Source organism: Bos javanicus, chromosome 7 (genome assembly GCF_032452875.1).
Source record: "Bos javanicus breed banteng chromosome 7, ARS-OSU_banteng_1.0, whole genome shotgun sequence".
NCBI classification, from domain to species: domain Eukaryota; kingdom Metazoa; phylum Chordata; class Mammalia; order Artiodactyla; family Bovidae; genus Bos; species Bos javanicus.
Genome location: NC_083874.1, coordinates 5,964,522 through 5,992,234, shown reverse-complemented (window position 1 = coordinate 5,992,234; position 27,713 = coordinate 5,964,522). Strand labels below are relative to the sequence as shown.

Sequence of the window (27,713 nt, the reverse complement as noted above, 5' to 3'; positions counted from 1 at the left end):
GAGGATGGGTCTCCTGTTGGGGCGATAGAAATGTTCTGGAACTAAACAGAGGTGATGGTTGGACAACATTGTAAATGTAGTGCACGCCACTGAAGTGTTTACTTTTGAAACTTAGTTTTATGTTATGTCACTTTGACCCTAATTTTTTTTTTTTAAATTGCTGTCAACCAGCTTGTCATGCCACGGTATTGCAAGACCCTCCAGGAGGGGACGTGTCCCCACATCTGCTTCCTCACAAGCAGGCTGGCGGCTGGCCTGGAGCTGGTATCAACCCAGCACCCAGCAAACTCCTTCTGGAAAATAAATATTCTGGATAGTAAATATTTTCTGGCTTTGCGGGCCAGATGGTCTCTGTCATAGCTCCCTGCTGTCACAGCACAAAGACAGTGGTAGGTGGTCGGTGAATGAACAGGCCTGGCTGTGTGCCAGGACGCTTCATTTCTGGATGCTGAAACTTGAATAGGATTTTTACATGGCAGGAAATATTACTTTTCTTGGGTTTTTTGGGTTTTTTTTTAAACCATTTACAAATGTAAAAACCACTCTTGGCTCACAGGCAGTACAAAAACATACAGTGGACTGGATTTGACCACAAGCCAGAGTTTTCTACGTGAACAGTTACTACTGAAAAAAAAAATCCTATGATTGGTGTTTCCAATGTCCAGGACTTAGAACTTGAGCCCCTCCTTCACGTCAACACAGAGGTAAAGAGCAAGCCCATGAGAGGTGTGGGAAGCCCCTATGGCTCAGTGGTAAAGAATCTGCCTGCCAGTGTGGGAGCCGCAGGAGACATGGGTTCGATCCCTGTGTCGGGCAGATCTCTCAGAGGAGGAAATAACAACCCACTCCAGTGTTCTTGCCCAAAGAATCCCATGGACAGAGGAGCCTGGTGGGTACAGTCCATGGGGACTCAGAGTGGGGCGCAACTGAGCGTGCACACACATACTTGGGACGCGCTGGGGCTGCCTATCTGTGTGTTTTCTGGGTGTCACCTGGAGTCTGTGAGTGACTTCCAGTGAACCATGGTCTACAACACCCTGAGGGAGCCTCCAGGCTGAGGCCTGTAGGAATTTTATCCTCACAATCTGAAAACCTGCTTTTGTTTTCCTCGCAGGCTTTTGGAAATGCTAAAACAGCCCACAACAACAATTCCAGCCGATTTGGGAAATTCATCCAGGTCAACTACCTGGAGAGCGGCATCGTGCGAGGGTGAGTCAGCTGGTGCCCACGCTGTGCACTCCACCGTCAGTCTGGGGTCTTGGGCTTCCCTGCAGCGGGGACCCAGGACTGAGCCAGCAGGGAACTGAATGCTGAAGTCACGATCTTGCAGGCATTTGTGAATCATGCAGGGAAACAAGTATGATTTTCAGTCATTGATATGAAAGTCTGAGAGGTGGCAGGAAGTGTGGGTGGGGGAGGAGGGCGGCACCTTCATAACCAAACCTACCTGCCGCAGGGCATCGCCTAGGACATTGAGGCATCCACTAAGTTAAGTACAATGAGCTAGAGTTCCTAGCATGATGGGATTTGCCAAGAGCAGGCGAGGGCACACCAATTTCCCGATCTTGATGTTTCTAATTCCCTGGGTCTAGGAAGAGTTGATGTGGACTCTGGCATTTGCCAAATGTGCCCCTTTAGCTTTAGCTGGAAGGAGACATGATGCTAGGTAGCAAAGTAAGGCAGTTGTCCAGGGAAGTGCTGAAAGTAGGCAGGTGAGGGGGATGGAGGGAGGGAGGGATGGGACGTGGACTGATGGATGGATTCCAGGGTGGGTGGGTGGATAGAAGGATGGGTAGATTCATAGATGGGTGGATGATGGGTGGGTAGGTTCATGGATGAACAGATAGAAGGATGGAGGGGTGGTTTGATTCATGGATAGATAGATGGGATCATTGGTAGATGGGTGGATTCATAAGTGAGTATATAGACTGATGGGTGGTTTGGATGGCTGGGTGGATGAGGAGATAAATGAGTTCATAGTTGGTAGCTGGATTGTGAAGTTGACTGCCAGGCGGAAGTTAAAACAGATTTACATTTTGTGCCAGAATGTGAGTTCCTTAGGTGAAGGTACAGTTACTTCAACTAAATGTGCAACTTTGAAATTGTGTTCCCCAAAAAAACAAAAAAGAAATTGTGTTTATTTGTATCCTGTGCAATGTTATGCTAATAGAAAATACCTGGAAGCCTTATGCAATGAGTTGATGTTACAAGGAATTACCTATTTGGTCATACTGTGATTTCCGCAGTTAATACTGTAGGATTTTTTTCCTATTAAGATGTACGTTCTGAGTAGTTTCAAGTAGTTAAAAAAATATAATTGTGACTTAATACTGCATAGTGTTTTGGATTTTTGTTTAACACGCAAAGGTCTTATGAGCCATAAAACTATTTCACAGTGGGGGATAAAGAAAGACATTTGGGCACAATGTCCATTGCCTGGTGACTTAAAGGAACCCTTCCCGCTCCACATTGTGGTGTGAGAGTCCACAGTGGCGGTGGGATTTGCAAAGGCTCCAGGTGATGTTCTGAGCGGTAGAATAAGAATCCTTAAATGTTAGATGCGGGGAGATCCAAGCAACAGGCCCATGGAGGCCACAAGAAGGCTCATGTGTTTCGGGGAGGCAGAGGTCCTCCAGGAGAACTGATTTCAAAATACCTGGGTTCTTCTGTCCATCTAAATCTGACTGGGACTTCCCCATTGGTCCAGTGGTTTTAAGACTCCATGCTTCCACTGCAGGGGGACGGGTCCAATCCCCAGTCAGGGAACTAAGATCCTACATGCCTCACAGTATGGCCAAAAAAATAAGCCTAAACCTGACTGATGATCATCTCAGTTGATGGTGCATGTTCAAGACAAGGACAGAAATGTTTTCTTCCCAGATCCTTCAACCTCTGGCTTCTTTCCTTTTTCCCCTCTGCCCAGGCTCTTAAGTGATGTTGGGAGAGAGACCCTCGATAAAGGCAACATCTCCTCTTGCCCTTCATTCAGCCCTTCAGGGACACTCAAGACTGGGCAGTTCTCCCCATGGCCCCCGCCTTCCATGGGCCATCCAGTAGTCCCTTCCCAACTGCTACTGGGCCCAGCTTGGTCTCTGCGTGGGCAGAACCACTCTCCTTCCCCCACTTGCCCCGCAGGTCTCAGCCCTTTCTCCAGAAAGACCTTCACTCTTTATTTTATTCTATTCTATCCTACTCTTCTGTGCTTCCAGGCTTCTGGGATGTTAATTCCCCAACCAGGGGTTGAACCTGGGCCACAGCAGTGAAATCACAGAGTCCTAACCAGTGGACTGCCAGGGAATTCCCCCTCCCTCCTTATTTTAAATCTGGTTTTCTCCCATGGGCCCATATTGTATCTGTCACATTGCAGAGCCTCTGTCAGGGGAAGCCCATGGTATCTTACTAAGTACAAGATGCAGAAACAAACTGTTTTTCGTTCCAGCAGCTCCCTTGGGAGCAGAGACACCAAGAGGCTGCCTCACATCTTCCTGGGTCCCGGACTGGCTCTGCAGGCCAGAAGCCAGGGCCTTTGCTGCCAGTGGGAGCCTCGATGCCACTGTTCTCCCCCGAGATCAGTCCTTCCTGTGCTCTCCATTTCATGTCCCATGGCTGCTGAAACAGAGTATCACAGACCAGTCAGCACACAACAATAAGAGCACAAAACAATTATTCTCTCGTGCTTCTGGAGGCCAGAAGTCCAAGATCAAGGTGTGGGAAGGGCCATGCTCCCTCCAGAGGCTCTAGGCGAGGATCCCTCCTGGCCTCTTCCAGCTTCTGGGGGCCCCAGTGCCCTTGGCTTGTAGCCCCATCACCCCAGTCTTTGCTTCAGTCTCCATGTGGTCTTCTCCCCTGAATTTCTCTATGATCTCCTCTTCTGTCTTCTGGGATACTTGTCCTTGGGTTTAGGGCTCATCTGGACCATGGAGGAGGATCTCATCTCTAGAAAAAAAAGATGAGAGTGTTAGTCGCTCAGTTGTGTCCCAACTCTTGCGACCCTGTGGACTGTAGCGTGCCTGGCTCTTCTGTCCCTGGGATTTCCCAGGCAAGAATACTGCAGTGGGTTGCCATTTCCTTCTCCAGAAGATCTTTCCCACCCAAGGATCAAACCTGGGTCTCCTGCACTGCAGGCAGATTCTTTACCAGCTGAGCCCCCGAGGAAACCCCATCTCCAGGTCCTTCACTTAATTCCATCTGCAGAAGTGTTTTTTCAGAATCACAGTCACACGCTCCAGGTGGACGTGTCTTCTGGGGGCCACCGTTTGGCCCAGCACATCAGCAGGACTGGCCCTCAGCTAAGCAGCCAGCCTGCCCTGCCCACCTCGGCTCTTGTCAGGCTCAGGGCAGCTGTGGTCCTGGGTCACTGGATCTCATAGATCAGCTGCAGAGTCCTGTCAATGGCCTCGGATTCAGGAAAGGAGGTCCTGCCTCAGCCCTTGATGGTGGCCTGCCCACGCTGGGTGGAAGGAGGTGCACTTCCTGTCCAGGGAGTGGCTGCCACCAGCTTGCAGGGAGCAGGCCCAGACCTGGTTCTGCTTTTGGGCAGGTGACACTTTTCGATGCCGCTTTCCAACAAGACCAAGGGTCAAGGGCAGTCCACACCTCCCCCCAGTTCCCCAATTTGCAAGGCCTCGTGTTCCTGTGGGATCACGGGCTCAGTATGGAGGGGATCCCTGGCTGTGTACAAGATCACCCCTGTAGGGGCCCAGCTTCACGAGTAATCACCAAAGGCTGTGGCCCGTTAGATGACACTCGGTGCCCCTGAGGGGACACTGTCCTTGCCCATGTGGCGAGACAGCACAGAGAATTGGCCACAGATAGAGATGGAAACGTGAGTCTAGGACCAGAGGCAGCCTCCCTGCCCAGGAAAACAAAACTGCTGAGAACTACAAGTTACTGCTCAGAGGAGGGAATGGAAGAAAATAGGAGTTTGAAAGCAGAGAGGACGCGCGCATGCTGAGCCTTTGGAAACCCATGTGTGCGGGGTGTGTGCGCATGCATCCATCCATTCAGTGTGTGTGTGCGCTTGCACAAGGCTGCAGCCAGAAGACTGCCGTCGTGGAGGCAGTCTGGAAGCATTCAGCAGGCCTGGGACCAGGGCCCTAATCCCCAGCTCCCTCTTCTGTATTACAGGATGAACTCAGATGAGGGTGACCTGCAGAGCTGTACAGCTCACATACTTGATGATAGCAGATCCCAGGAGAGTCAGGTCCCCACCAGGCCACCCCCCTCCTCTGGGGTCCTGGACAACACGTTAACACCTCCTCCATCAGTGGGAGCCACAGTGCCCCTCCCGGAGGGCATTTAAATCCAGTGTATTTAATCTCAGCAAAACAGTGCCTAGAACCTCGCAGTAGAGCTCCAAGAAATGTCTTATGTCTCTACTAACATTGCGGGTGTGGCTGTGTGAGTACCCCTTTCCTGCCCCAGGACCAACACAGCCTCAGGGACCCGGGCCCAGCACATGTCCGTCAAGTGATAAACAGATAAACAAAATGTGTGTCTAGACATGTAGACACGGAGAAGGCAATGGCACCCCACTCCAGTACTCTTGCCTGGAAAATCCCATGGACGGAGGAGCCTGGTGGGCTGCAGTCCATGGGGTCGCTAAGAGTCAGACACGACTGAGCGACTTCCCTTTCACTTTTCACTTTCATGCATTGGAGAAGGAAATGGTAACCCACTCCGGTGTTCTTGCCTGGAGAATCCCAGGGCCGGCGGAGCCTGGTGGGCTGCCATCTATGGGGTCACACAGAGTTGGACACGACTGACGCGACTTAGCAGCAGCAGACATGTAGGCTGTTGTGCCAATTTGCTCAGTCGTGTCTGAGTCTTTGCCACCCCATGGATAATCTACCAGCCTCCTCTGTCCATGGGATTCTTCAGGCAAGAATACTGGAGTGGGGTGCCATTTCCTCCTCCAGGGGATCTTCCTCACCCAGGGATTGAACCCACGCCTCCTGCATTGGCAGGCAGATTCTTTAGTACTGAGCTACCTGGGAAGCCCTTACTTAGCCATAAAGAAGAATGAAGTTCTGATAACATGCTCCCAAGTGGCAGAATCTCAGAACCACTGAGTTGAGTGAAAGAAGGCAGATTCAGTATCCAACTGACCCTTGAACAATGCAGGGGTTAGTCAGAAATCTGCAGATGGCTTCGAGTCGGCCCTGTATATCCGAGGTTCCCCCAGTTCCCCAGCTCCTTAATATCTGTGGTTCCACATTGTGGATTCAACCAACCGCAGATGATATAGGACTATGGCATTTGCTATTGAAAAAAATATCCACCTATAAGTGGACCCACAGTTCAAACTTGTGTTATTCAAGAGTTAACTATACATACTAAATGAGTGTTTTGGGTTTTTGGGTTTTTTTTTTTTTAATTATAGAAAATCCAAAGTAATCTTTAGAGGGGCTGGTCCATGGCTGCTCGGGGGCGGATGGCAGGGAGGAATGACAGAGGCCCCAAGGAGTCTTCTCAGGATTATGGATGTGTTCGTTGTCTTGGTCACGGTGGTGGGCTCTCAGGGATTCACATGTGTCACAGCTCATGCACTCACACACGTTATATCTGTTGTGCATCAGCTATACCTTCTAAAGCTGGTTTTGAAAATTATGTAGAGATTATGGAAGGACCCAGTGAAAAACTCATCTGGGTGCATGCTTTTGAGGATGTATAGTTGATCATATATCAATCATCAGTAAAGCTGTTTTAAGAAGAATAGAAAAGTGAATCCATTATCTTGTATATCGATTTTCAATTGGAGAAACACTTCATGGCTGGGGAGATGGTGGAAGCAGGGTTCAACCTTCCAGTGTTATTCATGAGTACATGAGTCTAATCATTTCAATTCCTGCCACCCCCAGGGCCATCCCAAGTGATGCCAGGTTGGGCTTCCACACAACTGTCAGCCCACATCCGGTGTGTAGGGCAGAAGTGGCCAGCCCAGGTCCCTTATTTTTATAGATTCTAGCAGTAGGGTGAGGTGCATTTACGACAACAGTGTTTACCTTAAGAATGAAATAGTATTTACGACATTTAGGTTGCTTGTTTACGACACTCAGAGCTATCACCCTTTCGTCCCTGTGCTTACCTTGGGTCCAAGGTTGTTAATCTGCAGCTGGCTTTACCACAGTCATGAATCATTCTTGTTCTTCAGGGAAATGGCATTAGCGTGTAACACTTGGTTCTTTTTCTGCTTGATGACAGAGCGGTTGTCGAAAAGTACCTGCTTGAAAAGTCTCGCCTGGTCTCTCAGGAGAAGGATGAGAGGTAGGGGGGTATTTCCTTGATGATCCCGGATGTCTGCCTTCTTCCCTATGAAGGAGAAAAGCAGATGTCCTGAGGCGGGGAGTATCTACAGGAGGCCCTGATGGATCTCCTATGAGCATGAGCTTTGCCACCTTCTCCTGCTTATTTTTGTGCCTCCCTGGGGCTTCTCCCTGGAGTGGGTGCTTGGGTGTCTGCTGAAATGTGGTCAGATTAGCATCATCTCTGGTCCACCAATGAGTGAGAGGTGCCCACCCTCTGAGGAATCTATTCACTGGAGAAGCTCGTGGTTTGATTTTTGGAGTTTGTTTTTTTTTTTTTTAAAAAAAATCATAAGAATCGACTTATTGTCTCCAATTTGTACATAATCGAGGTGCTTTTTCCTCCCTGGCCTGGTCTCCAAAGCAATATTAGTAGTGGTTTGACGAGTAGCTATCGCTCAGCCTCCAAAAACAACTTTTTTCTCCTAATTTTGACCTACAGGAACTACCACGTGTTTTATTATTTGTTACTTGGCGTCAGCGAGGAAGAGCGTCGGGAATTTCAGCTCAAGCAGCCTGAAGATTATTTCTACCTCAACCAGGTAAATAGCCTCAAGCCCCAACCACAAACGCGGCCTCTGTTCCCCACGGGCTGTTTACGCTCTGCCAGGGGGTCAGAGGCCGTCCGCCTTGGCCCTCTCCAGCCCCCAAACCAGCTCCAAGGAGGCCCAGAGCGGGGCGGCATAAAGGAGCCCATTCATTCCCTGCCTCCCCAGACCTGCCCCATCGCTTCCAGCCAAAATCATCCTCACACACCACCCTCCCCAGCCCAGAAGTACCCAGAGCACTGCCGACTTTGTTTTTCAGCATAACTTGAAGATCGAAGATGGAGAGGACCTGAAGCATGACTTCGAAAGACTCAAGCAGGCCATGGAGATGGTGGGCTTCCTTCCTGCCACCAAGAAGCAGTAAGTGGGTGGGCCCAGCCAGGCACCTCCCCCTAACTGAAGTTACCGGTCACTCAGAGATCTGACCTACCCCCGGTGGGAACCTCGCTAAGGAGAGTAGCCCGAGTGACAGAGGACTGTCACCATTAGGCACTGGGAGATGCCAGTTAAAACCGCAGGGCGGGGCTCCCCTGGTGGTCAGGGGCTAAGACTCTGCACGCTCCCATGGCAGGGGGCCCCAGTTCGGTCCCTGGTTGGGGAACTAGATCCCACATGCTGCTCCTAAGACCAAGTGCAGCCAAGTAAATAAATAAATATTTAAAAAAACAAAAACAGGGCTTTTCAAAGGTCATTCATCATTTAAAAATCCTTTTCTTTTTTTTCGACCGCACCCTCGCAGCTTGTGAGATCTTAGTTCCCGGACCAGAAATCGAACCTGGGCCCTCAGCAGTCAAAGCATGGAGTTTTAACCACTGGACCACCAGGGAATTCCTCCATCATTTAAAAATCTTAATTTCTTCATTAGTAGACTAATTAACAGATTTTGTTAATTAGCAGAAAAGCTACACTATCTCAATAGAGGCAGAAAAAAAAAATCTAATAAAAGAAAATTTACTCAGGTATATTTACCCAAAACAAAAAAAACCACAAGGCTTTTGCCCAACAATGTGGGTATACTTCAGATTACGGAGCCATATGCTTAAAAACAGCCAATAAAGTGAATTTTATATGATGTGTTTTTGACCACAATTAAAAATTATTTTAATTCTTCAAAACCACTCAGAGCATTCTCCACGCCTTCCCGGGTGACCGGGACACCCAGAGGGGATGCCTCTGCCCAGCATGCTGCCAGGAGGACACCACGGGGCCAAGCCCTGTGGACAACCATTGGGCAGCTTCTACTGCCGATGCGTGTACACAACCAAACATATACACATGCTTGGCCAGAGGCACGCACAGGAATGCACACAGCAGCCTCGTCTATAACAGCCCCCAACCCCAGGAAACCCTCCCAAATGCCCACCAACCAGAGATAAATAAATCAACGCTTTACAGTATATCCCTGCAGGAGTTGGCACACTTTCTGGAGACAGCAAATGTTTTTCAGCTTCATGGGCCACTCAATCTCTGTGGCATGTTCTTTACATTCTGTTTTCTTAATGACCCTTTAAAAGCTTAAGAACCATCCTCAGCTCAGGGGCTATGCAGAAGAAGGTCCCAGTTGGCCAGGCACCAACCCTGCACAGCAGTGGTTCTTACTGGGGTTCTGATTGTGCTCCCAGGGGACACTTGGCCTTGCCTGATGACTCTTTTGAGTGTCATACTGCAGGTGTGGTCGGAGGGGCCAGGTGGGTAGAAGCCAGGTACCAGCAGTGCCAGGGCTGAGAAGTGGCAGCATTAAGAATAAAGAATGTGGGAGCTTCCCTCGGTGGTCCAGTGGTTAGGACTCCACTGCAAGGGATCCAGTTTCTGTCCCTGATCAGGGAACTGACATCCCATATGCCATGCAGCTTGGCCAGAGCAAAAGAAAAATATGTTAGTAAATCTTTTCAAAAAAAAAAAAGAATGAACAATGCTCCATGCAGTAACACACATGACTCCCCCACCTTACACCTTTTCTATGACAGGCCCGATGTAAGTACAAGTGATTTCACCAAAGTCACGTTCACGGATGGTGTTAGATGTCAGGACAGCGGTTTCTCTTTGGAAGCTACGGAGGGTCCAGGGCCTGAAATGTTGTTCTGTTTTTTTGGTCTGAGTGCCAGTCACAAGCATCTCTGCATTTGGTGATACTTCATCAAACTCAACACTTGGGGACGGAATTCCCTGGCGGTCCAGTAGTTACGACTCCACACTTCAAATGCAGGGAGTGCAGGTTCGATCCCTGGGCGGGTGACTAAAATCCCATATGCCTCACAGCGTGGCTGAAAAAGAAAACAGCAACTACACTTGGGGAACTGTGTGCATTTTTTTTTTTTGGTGATGCCTCCATAAGAAAATTTTTAAGCTCTCCCAACACCACTACCACCAAAAAAAAATAGAGCTACATGCCTCCAAAGTCCTGTTTGACAGAGAGTGGCCAGCAGAGGAGTGGACATCTTTCGGAGTTCGCGTGTTCTGACTGGAATGGCTGGTTTTACGAATACAGCCCAGGTCGCTGGAAACTTGAGCGCAGTTCACTGGAAGCTTCTGCTGTCTTGGGACTGGGGACGTGCCCCAACCTTGGCTCCTTCTCTCCCCAGGATTTTTTCCATCCTCTCGGCCATCTTGTACCTAGGCAACATCACTTACCGGAAGAGAGCCACGGGCCGAGACGAAGGCCTGGAGGTCGGGCCCCCCGAGGCTCTGGACACGCTGTCGCAGCTCCTGAAGGTACTGTCCCGGGCCTCAGCCACAGGGGCCGCCCACCGAGGCCCAGGCTTCCTGCGCTGGCTGAGCCTCTGTCAGCTGCTTCCTCCCCCGCCGTCTCTGCCGTGTCCCTTCCTCATTTCTTTTCTTTTTTTAATCGAGCGATGATTGGTTTTAGCTTCAGATGGACAGCATGAGTGATTCAGTATCTGTAGTATCTGTTGCCAAATGGCCACCACAAGAAGGCTAGTTAACGCTTGTCACCTCGGTGGCTGTGGGATTTGTTCTCTCTTGGGATGAGAACTTCCAAGATCGATTCTCTCGGCCGCTTGCATTTATGCAGTACGGTCACATTAGCCGCTGTCACCCTGCTGCACACTACCTTCTCATGACATCTTACAACCGAAAGTCTGTGCCTTTGCACCCCCTTCACACGCTTCACCTGTCTGCTCTCTGTATTTGTGAGTTTGGGAGGTTTGAGGGGTGTTTTCTTCTTGTTTTTTTTTTTTTAATTCTACATATACGGGAGATCACACAATATGTCTTTGTCTGACATATCTGTTAACATAATACCCTCAAGGTCCATCCCCTCTTCATTTCCTTTTTTTTTTTTTAATTGAAATATAGTTGATTTACAATGTTGTATTACTTTCAAGTGTACAGCAAAATGATTCAGTTCTACATATAATCTTTTTTAGATCCTTTTTCGTTATAAGATATTGATATAGTTCCCTGTGCTGTATGCTATGCAGTTGATTATTTTATTTATAATAACGTATATATTTTAATCCTAAGCTCCTAATTATGCCTCCCCCTACCCTTGCCCCTTTGGTAACCGTAAGTTTATTTTCTGTGTCTGTGGATCTGTTGTGTTTCTGTTTTGTACATAAGTACATTTGTATCATTTTTTAAAGATTCTGCATATAAGCGGTATCATATGGTACTTGTCTTTTTCTGACTTACTTCACTTAACATAATACCCTCAAGGACCATCTCTTCTTCATCTCCTTTTATTTTTTTTTAATTGAAATATAGTCGTTTTACAATGTTGTGTTGCTTTCAGGTGTAGAACAAAATGATTCAGTTCTATATATATTCTTTTATAAGTTACTACAAGATACTGAGTGTAGTTCCCTGTGCTATACGCTGTATAGTTGATTGTCTGTTTTATGTATGTGTGTATACTTTAATCCCAAGCTCCTAATTGATCCTTCTCTCTGCCCCTTCCCCTTTGATAACCATAAGCTTGTTTTCTGTGCCTGTGATTCTATTTCTGATTTGTAAATATGTTCATTTGTATCGTTTTTTTAAAGAATCCGCACGTAAGCAATGTCACGTGGTGTTTGTCTTTCTCTGTCTGACTTACTTCCCTTAGTATGAAAATCTGTGTCTCTCCTTATTGCTGCAAATGGCATTATCTCATTCTTTTTCTGGCAGAGTACTATTCCGTGCATATTCATGCCACATTTCCGTTACCCGTTTTCACCTGTTGATGGACATTTAGGTTGCTCCGTGTCTTGGCTGTTGTAAATAGTGCTGCCGTAACATTGGGGTGCAGGTATCTTTTCGACGCATCTTCCTTCTGGGAAGGGCCATCTCCCATCTCAGCCCCTCCCTGGAATGGCCCATCAAAGTTTTTTATATATTTATATAACTGAATCAGTTTGCTGTATACCTGAAACTAACATAATGTTGTAAATCAACTATGATTAAAAAAAAAAAATCATCATTTGATCAGCAAGGTCATTTTGTGGTTGGACCATCCCCTTGTCCACTTGCCCTCAACCCCGGGAGCACTGGACAATGTCTGGAGTCATTTAGGGGGTACTAGTGTCATCTGGTGGGTAGGGGATGCTATTTAACAGAATGCACAGGACAGCCCCCACAGCAAAGAAGCAGCATCAGTCACTCAGTCATGTCCAACTCTTTGCGACTCCATGGACCATAGCCAAGCAGCCTCCTCTGTCCATGGAATTCTCCAGGCATGCATACTGGAGTGGGTTGCCATTCCCTTCTCCAGGGGATCTTCCCAACCCAGGGATTGAACCTGGGTCTCCCGTGTTGCAGGCAGATTCTTTACCATCTGAGCCACTGGGGAAGCTCAAAGAAGGACCCAGCCCCAAATGCCTGTGATGCCGAGGCTGTTTTCCATTTGTGTGTTCCATTTGTGGCTCTTTAAAGTACGCCTGCCTGCCGGAGCCCCAGCTCCTGTCGTGCTCACGGGAATGAATGAGTACGTCTGCCAGGAGATGGAGACAGCTCCCCCGGCCCAACTCTTGACTCCCCATGGACGGGGCTTGGCAGTCAGGGAGGAGCAGTCTCCTCGCTTCGCCCTTGCACCCAGACCAGGAACCCACTCCAGCAGCGACAGCTATAAACACAGGCAGCACCTGGGCCGGAGGGCTGCAGTGACACCCAGGCCTGTGTGACCACAGTCTAGGCCATCGAGCAAGCCTGTGGGTGCGAACATTCTGAGGCACACCGGTGTTCCACACACTGTGGGTTGGCAGCCCTGGGGGTGGGCTCTGGGTCCACTTCCTGGCCCAGCTGCCGGGGGGTCCTTCTTCCGCCCTCCTCAGGCCTTGCCTCAGTGACACACAGATCTAGTCAACAAGCTCTCCAGCTTTTCTCTCCTCCCTTTTTTTTTTTAAGCTTTTATTTATTTATTTTTAATTGAAGCATACAGTTGGCTTACAATGTTGGGTTTCCGGTATAAAGTGGGTCATGTATGTGTATGTATGAATATTTATCTGCATATGGACTTCCCTGGTGGCTCAGCTGGTAAAGAATCTGCCTACAATGCAGAAGACCCTGGTTTGATTCCTAGGTCAGGAAGATCCCCTGGAGAAGGAGTAGGTTAGCCACTACAGTATTTTGGGGTTATCCTGGTGGCTCAGTAGGTAAAGAATCTGCCTGCAATGTGAGAGACCTGGGTTCCATCCCTGGGTTGGGAAGATCCCTTGGAGGAGGGCATGGCAACCCACCCCAGTATTCTTGCCTGGAGAATCCCCATGGACAGAGGAGCCTGGTGGGCTACAGTCCTTGGAGTCACAGAAGAGTCAGACACAACTTAGTGACTAAACAACAGCAGCAACAACATATGTGCATATGTTCTTTTTAAAATTCTTTTCCATTGTAGATTATTACAGGATATTAAATATAGTTCTCTGTGCTATACAGTAGGACCTTGCTGTTTATATATGTTATATAGATTAAGTGTATCTGTTAATCCTAAACTCCTAATTTGTCCTTCCCCACCCCTCTTCCTCCTTGACCTTGAAACAGGTGAAGCGAGAAATCTTGGTGGAAGTTCTGACCAAAAGAAAAACAGTGACCTCCAACGACAAACTCATCCTTCCCTATAGTCTCAGCGAGGTGAGTGCTGCCCTGGGTTCTCAGGGGTGCCCAGGCCCAAAAACATGGGTGCTCAGGGTGGGGATAGGGAGAGCCTTCAGAAATAGCTGGCACGGGTGGTCATTTTCCTGCCCCTAATTTGACCTCCCTCGTGGCTCAGATGGTAAAGAATCCACCTGCAATGCAGGAGACACAGGAGGCACTGGCTCTATCCCTGGGTCAGAAAGATCCCCTGGAGAAGGATAGGGTAACCCACTCCAGGATTCTTGCCTGGGAAATTCCATGGACAGAGGAGCCTGTCGGACTACAGTCCTTGAAGTCACAAAAGAGTCGGATACAACTGAGCATTTAACAGCACAGTTTGACAGAGGAGAACCTTGGAAGCTCAAACCAGCTTATACAGCTCAAGGGACAGAGCTAGAGCCATGTGTGATGATCTCTGTGTTGAACTGTTTAGTGGGCACACTGGTTCTCACCAGCAGAGGACAGCCACCTGCAGCTTGCAAGCCAAACCCAGCCCACTTCCTGCTTCTGTCAATAAAACTTTATTGGCACTTGATCACGACCATTCATGCACATGATGACCTGCTGCAGTGGCAGAGCTGTCCTACAAAGCTGATCATGTTGACTCATGGGCCCTTGCCCAAGAAAGCTTGCTGACCCCTGGGTTAGAGTGTGAACTTTATAACCGTTGCGTGGGTCCCTACATGCTGATAAGACGCCTCTCTCTAGCCTTTGCCCCAGTCTCAGTGTTTTCTCTGCGGCATATTTTTCTTGCGTTTTTACACCTCTAGACTTGCAGGTTGGGGAGCATCAGGAAAGTACCTAGCCACGGGGGCAGGGGGGTATTTTTAGCTCATGGGAGAAGCTGCTCAAGAATCTAAAATGGAAAACTAGACAGTTGGAGCCCCTGTGGGCAAAGGTGCTCAGCCGTGGTATGTGACAGGTGCCACAGGTCACTGGAGTCCACAGCCAGCTGCTCCCCGGGGGCACTGAGCTGAGCAAGGGAGATGAAGGCCAGGCACAGGGCAGCACCCTACGCAGCTCCATTTCCACAAAACCAGAGGACCTCATTATCTAGGTCTTGATAGCAGGCTGAGTAAGTCCTGTCGCAACTTAGATCTGAGAGCATACAAAGAAGGAATTTCTTGTAGGTGAATTAGACCCCAATGAGCCTTTTTAAAAAATTGTAAATATCAATCACCGCTTTTAGGCACACAGTGGCCTGGCCCATGGTGCTCCCAGAACCGCAGGGGTTGAACCCAGCCCAAGCTCCTGGTTATTCTCCCACAGCACCCTCCCTGAGCCCATGTGCCCACCCCAGCAGTCCCCAGGGTCCTCTGAGGAGCAGGCCGTCCCACGAGAAAGACTTGGCCAGACCCCAGGCTGCCAGGTCAGGGCTTCATGCTCTGGTGTGCAAGGGCGTCCGAGTGGACAGGACGGCAGGCAGAGTGAGAAGGGGAGGTATCAGAGGAGCTGAGTGTTTCTAGTCACCATCTTGACCTCCCTGTGCACAGACCTCGGGGGCGCACCTTGCCAGGGTGTGACCCCCACCCCAAACTCCGTGCCCACAGGCCATCACCGCCCGTGACTCCATGGCCAAGTCACTGTACAGCGCGCTGTTCGATTGGATCGTGCTGCGGATCAACCACGCTCTCCTCAACAAGAAGGACATGGAAGAGTCTGTCTCGGTGAGGGCCACACCTCCTCAGCTGGCAGCCTGTGACCCTGGCTGCAGTCGGTCAGGCGTGAGGCCGGTTTCTCCCCTCAGCAGCCCCAGGGAACCAACAGGATGCGGTTCTCAGGGCCCAGTGCAGAGAAAACAGGGGACTCTGGGACTTCCCTGTTGGTCCAGTGGTTAAGACTCTCCACTTCCACTGCAGGGGGCACGGGTTCAATACCTGGTTGGGGAACTAAGATCCTGCAGGCCACGCAGTGCAGCCCCAAACAGAAGTCAAAAACACAGGGCTCTTTGTTTAATATTGCAGGTTGTATCTACTCAGTGTTACGTGCCAGCCTGGATGGGAGGGGGTTGAGGAGAGAAGAATACAAGTGTATGTGAGGCTGAGTCCCTTCGCAGTTCACTTGAAACTATCACAGCATTGTTAATTGGCTATACCCCAATACAAAATACAAACTTTAAAGTTTGAAAAAAAAATATCACAGGTTCTAAGACCCTTAGCATCAGACAGGTTGCTGCCAAGGGAGTACTCACCAGTAATAACCATTCTCGCCATCTCCCCCAGTGCCTGTCTATCGGAGTCCTCGACATCTTTGGCTTTGAAGACTTCGAGAGGAACAGTTTTGAGCAGTTCTGCATCAACTACGCCAATGAGCAGCTCCAGTATTACTTCAACCAGCACATTTTCAAGCTAGAGCAGGTAAGGAAATACCAGCTTATTCACCCGTCCAGTCCTAGGAGGAAGGGAATGAGCCAGAACCGGGATCCCCCTGGGGACCTTGGGGGCCTGGTTTGTCATCAAACCCGCCCCAGAATTTTTCTCTGCAAAAAAGGGAGAGTCCGAGAACATTCCCACCCAGCCCCAGATGAGGCAAAAGGCAGGGATATTTGACGCCACAGGCGAGTGTTGTACTTTCTCTCTGCTCAGATGTGAAAGTTGATTCAATGGGAGACAAGCTGAGTTGCCTTGTAAGGATTTGCTTCAGTCAGCAGTGAAGATATCCCATGTAATAGGTGTTTTCACTTCAAAATAACCAGCCTTCTTTACCCAAGTATTGTCCTTCCTATGGTGGATTCTGATGAGGAAAGAAAACTGATGGGTTTACACACATGTATATGTGAAAGTGCAAGTGTTAGTCCTTCAGTCATGTCTGACTCTTTGGGACCCCATGGACTATAGCCCACCAGGCTCTTCTGTCCATAGAATTCTCCAGGCAAGAATACTAGAGTGGCTTGCCATTCCCTTATCCAGGGGTTCTTCCCAACCCAGGGATCAAACCCAGGTCTCCTGCATTGCAGGTGGATTCTTTACCGTCTGAGCCACCAAAGAAGCCCCTATATTTAGCTAATACTTAGCTAATCTTATTATTATGTCTTTTAGCTGAAACTCACATTTCTCACTTGAAATGTGGCTGGTCCAAATGGAGTTGCGTAGGAAGAGCAAAAGACATAGCAGATTGCAAAGATACAGCGCAGGGGAGAGAGGCCTTTGGGGGACTTCCCTGGCGTCCAGTGGTTAAGACTGCACGCTTCCTGGGCAGCCTGGGTGGGAGGAGTTGGGGAAGAACGGATACACGTATCTGTATGGCTGAGTCTCTGCTGTGCGTCTGTAACTACCACAGCATTGTGAATCTGCTGTATTCCAATAAAATAAAAAGTTGTGGTTTTTTTTAATACATAAAGATAATTTCCATAATCATTAAAAAAAGACTCCACATTCCCCTGCACGGAGTTCAGTTGCTCAGTCCAATTCTTTGTGACCCCCACGGACTGCAGCACGCCAGGCTTCCCTGTCCATCACCAACTCCTGAAGCTTGCTCAGACTCATGACTGTTGAGTCAGTGATGCCATCCAACCATCTTATCCTCTGTTGTCCCCTTCTCCTTCTGCCTTCAATCTTTCCCAGCATCAGGGTCTTTTACAGTGAGTCAGTTCTTCACATCAGGTAGCCAAAGTATTGGAGTTTCAGCTTCAGCATCAGTCCTTCCAATGAATATTCAGGACTGATTTTCCTTTAGGTTAGGGTTTTTTCCTAAACCTAACCCTAACCTTATCCCTAACCCTAACCCTAACCTCCTTGCAGTCCAAGGGACTCTCAAGAGTCTTCTCCAACACCACAGTTCAGAAGCATTAATTCTTTGGCGCTCAGCTTTCTTTATGATCCAACTCTCACATCCATACATGACTACTGGAAAAACCATAGCTTTGACTAGATGGACCTTTGTTGGCAAGGTAGTGTCTCTGCTTTTTAATATGTGGTGTAGGTTGGTCATAGCTTTTCTTCCAAGAAGCAAGCGTCTTTTAATTTCATGGCTGCAGTCACCATTTGCAGTGAATCGGGAGCCCCAAAAAATAAAGTCTGTCACTGTTTTCATTGTTTCCCCATCTATTTGCCTGAAAGTGATGGGACTGGATCCCGTGATCTTAGTCTTCTGAATGTTGAGTTTTAAGCCAACTTTTTCACTCTCCTCTTTCACTTTCATCAAGAGGCTAATCTTTAGTTCTTCTTCAGTTTCTGCCATAAGGGTGGTGTCATCTGTGTATCTGAGATTATTGGTATTTCTCCCGGCAATCTTGATTCCAGCTTGTGCTTCATCCATCCTGGCTTTTCGCATGATATACTCTGCATATAAGTTAAATAAGCAGGGTGACAATATACAACCTTGACGTACTCCTTTCCTTGTTTGGAATTAGTCCATTGTTCCATGTCCAGTTCTAACTGTTGCTTCTTGACCTGCATACAGATTTTTCAGGAGGCAGGTATAGTGGTCTGATAGTCCCATCTCTTTAAGAATTTTCCACAGTTTATTGTGATCCACCCAGTCAAAGGCTTTGTCGTAGTCAAAAAAGCAAAGCTAGATGTTTTTTCTGGAACTTTTTTGCTTTTTTGATGCTCCAACAGATGTTGGCAATTTGATTTCTGGCTCCTCTGCCTTTTCTAAATCTAGCCTGAATATCTGGAACTTCACAATTCACATACTGTTGAAGGCTGGCTTAGAGAATTTTGAGCATTACTTTGCTAGTGTGTGTGATGTGTGCAATTGTGTGGTAGTTTGAACATTCTTTGACATTGCCTTTCTTTGAATTGAAATGAAAACACTTTCCAGCCCTGTGGCCACTGCTGAGTTTTCCAAATTTGCTGGCATATTGAGTGCAGCACTTTAACAACATCATCTTTTAGGATTTGAAATAGCTCAACTAGAATTCCATCACCTCCACTGGCTTTGTTTGTAGTGATGCTTCCCAAGGCCCACTTGATTTCTCATTCCAGGATGCCTGGTTGTAGGTGAGTGATCACACCATTGTGGTTGTCTGGGTCGTGAAGATCTTTTTGTACAGTTCTTCTGTGTATTCTTGCCACGTCTTCTTATAATCTTCTGCTTCTTTTAGGTCCATACCATTTCTGTCCTTTATTGTGCCCATCTTTGCATGAAATGTTTCCTTGGTATCACTAACTTTCTTGAAGAGATCTCTAGTCTTTCCCATTCTATTGTTTTCCTCTTATTTATTTGCATTGATCACTGAGGAAGGCTTTCTTATCTCTCTGTGCTATTCTTTGGAACTCTGCATTCAGATGGGTGTATCTTTCCTTTTCTCCTTTGCCTTTCACTTCTCTTCTTTTCTCAGCTATTTGTAAGGCCTCCTCAGACAACCATTTTGCAAATCTTTTTGAATTTCTTTTTCTCGGGGATGGTGTTGATCCCTGCCTCACGTACAATGTCACGAACCTCTGTCCATAGTTCTTCAGGCACTCTCTCAGATCTAATCCCTTGAAACTATTTGTCACTTCCACTGTAAGGGGTTTGATTTAGGTCATACCTGAATGGTCTCATGGTTCTCCCTACTTTCTTCAATTTAAGTGTTCATCTTGCAATAAGGAGCTCATAGTCTGAGCCAACAGTCAGCTCCCCTGTAATGAGCATGAGTTCTAGCCCTGGTCCAGGACCTGAGAGCCTGCATGCCATGCTGCATGGCCAGAAAATAAAAGAAAAGGCATTTTTGTCTCGCTGGTAAAAGGCCATGTTTGTAATTTTTTATGTCAGTTAAATCACATGTCATGATGTTGACATACATCATACACCTTGGGTGTATTGGGTTAAGTTAACTGTATTGTTTAAGTTAACTGCACCTGCTTTCTTTTCACATTTTTAAACATGGCTGTTAGAAAGTTCAAAGTGATATGGGTCTCTCATATTATATGATTGTCGGGACATTCATATAAGAGCAGGGGCTGCCCCAGATTACTGGCACATAGCCACACCCCTTTGTCAACACAGCATCTGTGTCTCCTTTCATGCTACAAGAGCAAAGCTGAGTATCATGCAGACACCATCTAACTTGTAAAGCCTAATATATTTGCCATCTGGCTCTTTACAAAGAAAGTTTGCTGACCCCTGGGTGATTTTAAGCGTGATTTTTAAGCACTCTAGTTTTATGCAGTAAGTCCCCTACATCATGAACGAGTTCTGTTCTGATAGTACAAACAAAGTAAGTCAGAGTTAGCCTAGGCACCTAACTGGGTTTTCCAGGTGGTGCTGTGGTAAAGAATCTTCCTGCCAGTGCCGGAGAGACGCAAGTTCTATCCCTGGGTTGGGGTGATCCCCTAGAGGAGGAAATGGCAACCCACTCCAGTTTTCTTGCCTAGAAAATCCCATAGCCAAAGGAGCCTGGTGGGGACTGTAGTCCATCGGGTCACCAAGAGTCAGATGCGACTGAGCGCACACACACACACACACCCAGTTAAAACATAAACCTGTACTGTTACAGGTTTAGAATAATTTTCACACAGATAATACATAAAAAAACAAACGCAAAAAAGGGAGAAGATATCTTTAATCTTCTAGTACTTTGAAAAGTACAGTAGTACAGTACAACAGCTGGCATACGGGGGCTGGCATGGAGTGAGTCGGCAAGAAGAGTTACTGACTGGAGGAGAGAGGGGAGGTGGGAGATGACAGAACTGAAGATTGTCAGCCGCAGAAGGCAGAGGGCGAGCTGCACAGCCACTTACAGAGGGTGTGCGTAGGTGGCAGTGTGCACCAGACACGTGAGCTCACTCACATGATTGGACATGTGAACGCACAGTCACAGCTTTGAAGGTTCGCCACCTGAAGGTTCATATGTAGAGGACTTACTGAAGATCTTTGAGAATGTGCATTCCTGTTCCCTGTTGCTAATTGTTTACTTATCAAATAATTTTATGTATTTATTGATGTATTTCTATTGGTATATTAATACGCATTCTATGTTATTTGCACGTTTATATATAAATATGTATGTGCATATATAAATAAAGTTTTTTTACATAGGACATGTGCTACGTAGACGTTACTGTGTCCCTGAAATGCTGAACGTAACAGATGCCCCTTGAACCCTGCAGGAGGAGTACCAGAGCGAAGGGATCTCTTGGCACAACATTGACTACACAGACAACGTGGGCTGCATCCACCTGATCAGCAAGAAGCCCACTGGCCTCTTCTATCTGCTGGATGAAGAGAGCAAGTGAGTGTCCATGCATCCGGATCTGCAGCCCCAGGGCCTTACTTGAATCCATTCCATCCCAGGAACTTCTGGGTTGCTCAGATTCGTGTGGCTACAAATCCTGACCCCACATTTGCCATTCACCAGAGAACTATCAACACTCACAAGAGCTGTGAATTCAGGAACACACCCTCGCCCTCCCAGGAGTCTTTGGGAAAGACTTGTGGGACCTGAATCTAGAAGCCAGTCACAGGCTTGGTGCAGCCTTACAAAGGGCAGGGGGTGGAATCAGGGCCCTGGATACAAGATGCTCCATCAAGCCTGCCGGCCCTCATCCACAAGACATGATGAGGGCTGGAGAGGGTGTTTTTAAGGTGCTTTGTGCTTGGTCACTCAGCCAGAGTTCCAGAAATCGCAGGACAGCCTAAAACAACAGAAATTTATTCTCTCACAGTTCTGGAGACCAGAAACACAAAATCAGCCTTGATGGGCCAAAACCAAGGTGTGGGAGGGCCACCCTCCCTCCAAGGAGGAGACTTCTTTGCATCTTCCACCTTCTGGGGGCTCCAGGTGTTCTTGGCTTGTGGCCGCGTGACTCCAGTCTCTGCCTCTGTAGTCACATCATCTTCTGTCCTTCTGCTTCATCTCCTCTTCTTATAAAGACTCCAGTCTATTAGATTAGTACCCACTCTAATGACCTCATCTTTCTAGGGGAGAGTGGGGACCGCGTCATACAGCTTGTGAGGTCTTAGTTCCCCAACCATGGGTTGAACATGAGCCCTCGGTTGTGAAAGTCCCGAGTCCTAGCCCCTGGAGTGCCAGTAGAGCCCCCTCAAGAGCTCGTCTTGACTTGGCTGCATCTAAGGCCACATTAGCAGGTTCAGTGTGTCAGGGCACAGACCCATCTTGAGGGTTTGGGTTTCTTTTGACTGTGTCGGGTCCTGGTCGCAGCATGTGAGACCTTTGTCGCATCCTGTGGGGTCTCTTGTTGAGGTGCACAGACTCTCGAGCTGTGGCTCCAGGGCTCAGTAGTTGCGGCACGTAGACTTAGTTGCTCCTCGACACATGGGATCTTAGTTCCCTGTCCAGGGATGGAACCTGCATCTCCTGCATTGCAAGGTGGGTCCTTATCCACTGGAAAGTCTCTTTATCAGCAGCTTTTATCAGGCCCCTCATTTGCTGCCGGCGTCCCCTCAGGCCTGGGGTGAATGAGGTTCACCACCTGCCTCAAGCTGAGTTCCATCCAGGACAGACACATCCATTCTAGGCCAGAATCCAGGGAGAAAACATTCAGGTAAGGGAAGGAGCAGGGCACTTGGAAGGGTTCATTGTCCCTCCCAGCAAACTCCCCAGAGCCAGATCTGGGATAGGCACGCAAGGGAGGACCGGGCTGAGCCTGGTCGGATTTGTCTTTGTTTAAAATCTTGCTATTTTAGGGGGCCTCTCTGGCAGTCCAGTGGTTAAGACTGTGTGTTTCCAATGCAGGGGGCACAGGTTCAATCCCTGGTTGGGGAGCTAAGATCCTGCGTGCTTTGGGACATGGCCAAAAAATAAATAAAAATGGATGCCAAAAAAAAAAAGTCCATGGTGAGCCCCCCCCAAAAAAATCAAGATTTAAAAAAATAAAATCTAATTGTTTTAGTTCATCATGATTTTAGAGGGGCTTGGGGGGCATTGAATTGGATTTTCTAAAATAGCGTGTGAAGATGTTATTTGTTTCCACACCAAGTGAACGGGTCTCTTGCTCTCCACACCCTGACCCTGGCAATGATGTACCTCATAGCTACAGGGTCTCCCCCTCTACGCCCTGTTAAGCCATGAAACCCAGGCATCAGGGGTTCAGAGGCATACCTTGCTGCCCGAGTTTGCAGTGAGGCAGGGCTCAGGCTGGATGCCAAAGCCGGCTGCAGCATTTCCTTCCTGGGAGGCTGAAATAGCCAGATACAGCGGCTCCCTTAGTGAGGCCCCGCTCACCTCCCTGTTTCGTCCGTCTCCCAGCCCCTGCCTCTAACGGGAGCATGGGCAAGACCCAGGTACAGATGCACCCGAGACCGGAAGCCACCCCCGTCCCGGGATTATTCCAGGAGCTGCCCATGATGGGCCCCGGGCACAATCTTCCCTAGACCAGACGTTCACATGGGCCGGGGCACTGGGCTGCCCTGCCTGTTTCAAAGTTTGCTCCCCAGCCCTGAGGGCATCACTTTGCCCTCAGCCTCGTGCCCAGGCCACTGCAGCCCGAGCACCTGCCCGCCTCCTCCACGGAAGGCCTGCAACCTACCAATACAGAGCAGGTGACCGGCTGCAGTTCCTGCAGTTAAAGGTCTCCCGTGCTCTTCCCAGCTTTCCGCACGCCACAAGCCAGACTCTGCTGGCCAAGTTCAAACAGCAGCACGAGGACAACAGATACTTCCTCGGCACCCCCGTCATGGAGCCAGCCTTCATCATCCAGCACTTTGCAGGGAAGGTGAAATATCAGATCAAGGTACGTAGCCATCTGTCTCCACTGTCAATCAAGTTGTGCTCCACTCAGGGGATGGGAATGGGACCCCTGGGTACCCTGGAGATCCTTTCCTTCAGATGCTTGCTCTATGCCCCCTCTTTATTGCTTTTGCTTGGCGAGGTTCCAGGGCGCTCAGACCCAGTGTCAAACCCCTGGCTCTGCTTTCGAGGGCCCCATGGGCAGGAACCCCCTCTCTGTCGTGGAAATGGGTCCCGCTCCCCACCCAGCCTTTCCCGAGCTGACCCCAGGGCCTCAGCCAACACTATCAAGGGACCACCCACCACCCTTCTTACCATCCTCCCCATACCAGGACTTCCGAGAGAAGAACATGGACTACATGCGGCCAGACATCGTGGCCCTCCTGCGAGGCAGTGACAGCTCCTACGTGCGGGAGCTCATCGGCATGGACCCCGTGGCCGTGTTCCGCTGGGCGGTGCTCCGGGCCGCCATCCAGGCCATGGCCGTGCTCCGGGAGGCTGGGCGCCTGCGGGCCGAGAGAGCTGAGAAGGCTGCAGGTAGGAGGCTCCCTGTGTCACTGTCGAGAAGGGGGTGCTCAGAGTCCATTGCGCAGTATAAGATTTCATCACATTTAGCACATTCCTGAGGTTGTGCAACCAGCACATCTGTCTTGTTCCCCAAACTTTTTTTTTCTTTCGCACTAGTGATAAAGAACCTGCCTGCCAGTACAGGAGATGTAAGAGATATGCGTTCAGCCCCTGGGTCGGGTAGGTCCCCCGGAGGAGGGCGTGGCAACCCACTCCAGTATTCTTGCCTGGAGAATCCCATGGACAGGGGAGCCTGGCAGCCTACAGTCCATGTGGTCACAGAGAGTCAGCCACACTGAAGCAACTTGGCACACAATAGTTTATTACAAGATATTGACTGTAGTTCCCACTGCTATATAGGAGGGCTTTGTGGTTTATTTCATATGTAAGAGTTTGTATCTGCTAATCCCAAACTCCTAATTTATCCCTCTCCCCATCCTTTCCCTTCAGTAACCATAGGTTTGTTTTCTATGTCTGTGAGTCTATTTAGTATATAAATTCATCTGTAGTATTTTTTCTGATGCCACATGTAAGTAATACCCATATAAAATTTGTCTTTATTTGACGGCACTGCGTTTGGACGATCATCTTTAGGTCCACCCATGTAGCTGCAAACAGCATTGTTGGATTCTTTTTTATGGCTGAGTCATATTTCATTGTATAGTTATACCATGTCTCCCCTATCCATCCATCTGTTGATAGATATTTAGGTTGCTTTCATGTCTTGGCTATCGTAAATTAGCTCCCAAGCTTTTGATCTTGCAAAACAGAAGATTTGTAGCGGGATATATAATTTAACCTGCCCATCCTCACACAGCAAGAAGGTGTGTTCCTGTTTTTCTGTGAGAACAGCCTGACACCCAGAAGGGCTGAGCGACTCCCAGGATCACTCAGCTCCAGATGCCAGCCCCAGGGTTCCATTTTAGGAAGGCTGGGGTATTGGTTAAAGGAGGATTGAAAGGTTAAAGCCACTACATTGAGACAGTACCATTTGGGCCAGACAGGGTGGGCAGCGTGGCTGGCCGTGGGGGCGGGCAGCATGTGCAAAAGTCCTGGGGCATCTGTTTTAGGAAATAGATGGTGCTGTTTGGGGAGGAAATGGAACATTTCATGGTTCCCCGCTGTGCCCAAATTTGAGTGTCAGCCCCCCTACCCCCTCCTTTTTTTTTAAATCGGGTTGAAGTTAAGAAGCCCTTCAGCTCCAAGCAGCCCTCACCTCAAAACTTCATGTGCTCTGTCTCCCCAGCAGGTCTGGACAGCTCTGGTGCCCAAGGTCACCTGGGAGAACTACAGAGAGGAGCCAGCACCCCGTCAGAAAAACTGTACCGGTGAGCGAGATCTTGATTTGTCCCAGCTGGAGCCTGTAGGCAGCGGCGTTGTTTAAAACGGCGCCAGAAACCCGACACCCTGAACCCAGGTCAGGGTTGACCTGAATAAGGAACCCGGCAACCGCTTGAATCAGAAACACCCAGACGCAGCGGCATCTGGTGGCCGCATTTCTGCACACAGAGAGGCCAACCTTGTGCATCATCTGTTTGGGGGGATGTGGGCGGCTTAGTTTACAAAGGATCCTTTTCAGGGCCGGTTGTGACCGTTGGCGGGCGGGGCCAAAAGGCTGCTGGTCTCGCAGAGCAGCAAGCTTGATTTAAGAGCACTTCCTCCCTTAGCCTGACCAGGATGTCCCAAACACCAGTCTGCTAAGTTACTTTACTCTCAGTCAGAAACACAGATGCGTTGTTGCCTCTAAGATGACACAGAGGTGTTCTATGGCCACCTACTGATGGTCAGGGTTCCTCCAGATACCCCAGTTGGTACTGAGTGTAAAAGTGAGCAGGCTTGTGCTTCTAGGAAGGCAGGGTATAAAAGGTCATGCTCTATAGCCATCTGAGGCCATGACAAAGCCAGGGGAGGGACCCTTCAGGCAGCTTGTGAGAGCCAAGCCAGGCAGACTACACTGAGAAGGGACTAGTTGGACCAGACAAGACAAGCAGTGTGTGCTGACCTGTGGGACAGCTGCTGCGAAGGCCCTGAGGCAGCAAAGTCCCCAGGCTCTTTCTTAAGACTCAGCAAAATTCCCAAGGAGCAAGGCCCTAAATTTTGAAACATGAAAAAGTCATTTTGTTTTTTGAGCACTTTGTAAGAAAACCCCCCTCAAGAGGTTCATGAAAGCTTATGAGTAGAGTTAGAGATAGCTCCTAGGTAAGTGATCCTGTGCCATTTGTCTGAAGGCAGTGTGCCATTTTTCTCCTTTTAAAAGGATACATTTTGATTTTTTTTCTTCTAATTGAAGGATAATTGCTTTACAGTATTGTGTTGGTTTCTGCCAAACATCAACACGAATCAGCCATAGGTATACCTGTGTCCCCTCCCTCTTGATAAAAAGATGCGTTGTTTTTTTTTTTTTTTAAAGATGCGCTTTTAAAACAGCTTTTTCACCCCAAAGAAGGCAAGAGAGAAAAAGAAAAACACTGCCCCGTATTTCAGAGTGGCCCCTGACCCACTCGGTCTCCCCAAGGCCTAGCCCTGGGGCTATAGGTCCCACCCGCAAAAGCACATTTAGTTTATACAGATTCTCCCTTTCAGCTGCTCAATGCTAGATTTCTCATTTGACGGCTCTGAGGAGTTCGATATTAACGCTTTTGAAGACATCATTGCTTTCTATGAAAGCAAGAAGTAAGTAGAAGCAAGGGCCTTGGAACCCGAGACCAGGGAGGCACGCCCTGAGAAGCCATCATCCCAAGGCGCTCAGCAAGCACAGTGTTCAGAGCCAGAAGAGAGGGGATCAGCAAGCCAGGGGCGCTCTCGCCAGATTTGGCCTGATCGGGGGGTGTGGGCTGAAGCCAGGGGCTTCATCATCATCGTAGGGAGCGGGCGCTGCACTGGCCGCTCAGGGTGCAGAGGTGACATGCAGCCCCTCTGTTGTCTTTGCTTGGTGCCTCCCTGGAGGGTGAAGGAGCAGAGGTGAGTGCGGCCATCCGGCCCTGGGCATGGTGCATGGCACACAGGCAAGGGGCTGCCGATCGGGGTCTTCCCAGGTCAACTGCTCAGAGCTTAAACATGTATTCAAGTTACTGCAATGAAGAAGTGTTATTTTAATCTTTTTATTTACTTAACTGTACCAATTCTTAGTTGAAACATGTGGGATCTAGTTCCTTGACCAGGGATCAAATCTGGACCCCTTGCATTGGGAGCATGGAGTCTTAGTCCCTGAACCACCAAGGAAGTCCCTTGGAATAAGGAAATTTTTTTAAAAAGAGAGACAGACTCCCAGATCATCCTGCAGTCATCGCTCCCTCATTTCTAGACATTCTGCCCTAGACATTTGTGTCAAGACATTGTTCGCGAATGTCCCATTTTCAGAGCATTCGATTTTTGTCCCTAAGGCATTGTCATTCTCACACCTAAAACGTCCACTCAGTCCTAAACCCACAGTGACTGAACAGAACACAGTTAATAAGATTGAATTCTGGGGGTAAATATCTTCAGCTAGAGCTTCTCCCTTGGGCCTCTGCCAGGCCACGCTGTGGTGGGGCCGTCCTGGGTGCTGCAAGGAGTGGGGCAGCCTCCCTGGCCTCCACCTCCAGATGCCAGTCAAGCCCCGACCCCAGTCGG

General features: G+C 48.7%; 1 protein-coding gene and 1 long non-coding RNA gene across 16 annotated transcripts in view; one reads left to right on the top strand and one right to left on the bottom strand.

Annotated features, from left to right (window-relative positions):
- MYO9B (myosin IXB) overlaps positions 1-27,713 on the top strand; it is a 107,095-nt gene that overhangs the window by 51,604 nt on the left and 27,778 nt on the right. For 7 of the 15 annotated variants that reach the window (XM_061421662.1, XM_061421655.1, XM_061421657.1 and 4 more), the window contains exons 3-15: positions 1,115-1,209; positions 7,204-7,266; positions 7,747-7,846; positions 8,112-8,212; positions 10,435-10,564; positions 13,826-13,915; positions 15,469-15,585; positions 16,141-16,275; positions 20,956-21,077; positions 23,397-23,538; positions 23,867-24,071; positions 25,348-25,429; positions 26,685-26,774. In XM_061421662.1, coding sequence (XP_061277646.1) covers positions 1,115-1,209; positions 7,204-7,266; positions 7,747-7,846; positions 8,112-8,212; positions 10,435-10,564; positions 13,826-13,915; positions 15,469-15,585; positions 16,141-16,275; positions 20,956-21,077; positions 23,397-23,538; positions 23,867-24,071; positions 25,348-25,429; positions 26,685-26,774 — 1,472 coding nt within the window. The remainder of the gene's footprint in view (positions 1-1,114; positions 1,210-7,203; positions 7,267-7,746; positions 7,847-8,111; positions 8,213-10,434; positions 10,565-13,825; positions 13,916-15,468; positions 15,586-16,140; positions 16,276-20,955; positions 21,078-23,396; positions 23,539-23,866; positions 24,072-25,347; positions 25,430-26,684; positions 26,775-27,713) is intronic. The other 8 variants (XM_061421665.1, XM_061421661.1, XM_061421663.1 and 5 more) reach the window with 3 other exon arrangements.
- On the bottom strand, positions 3,648-8,172 carry LOC133250444 (uncharacterized). Its single transcript, XR_009737328.1, has 3 exons — positions 8,084-8,172; positions 7,088-7,311; positions 3,648-3,936 (listed from the first exon to the last, which is right to left on the bottom strand). It is a non-coding gene; the product is annotated as an uncharacterized LOC133250444 (long non-coding RNA).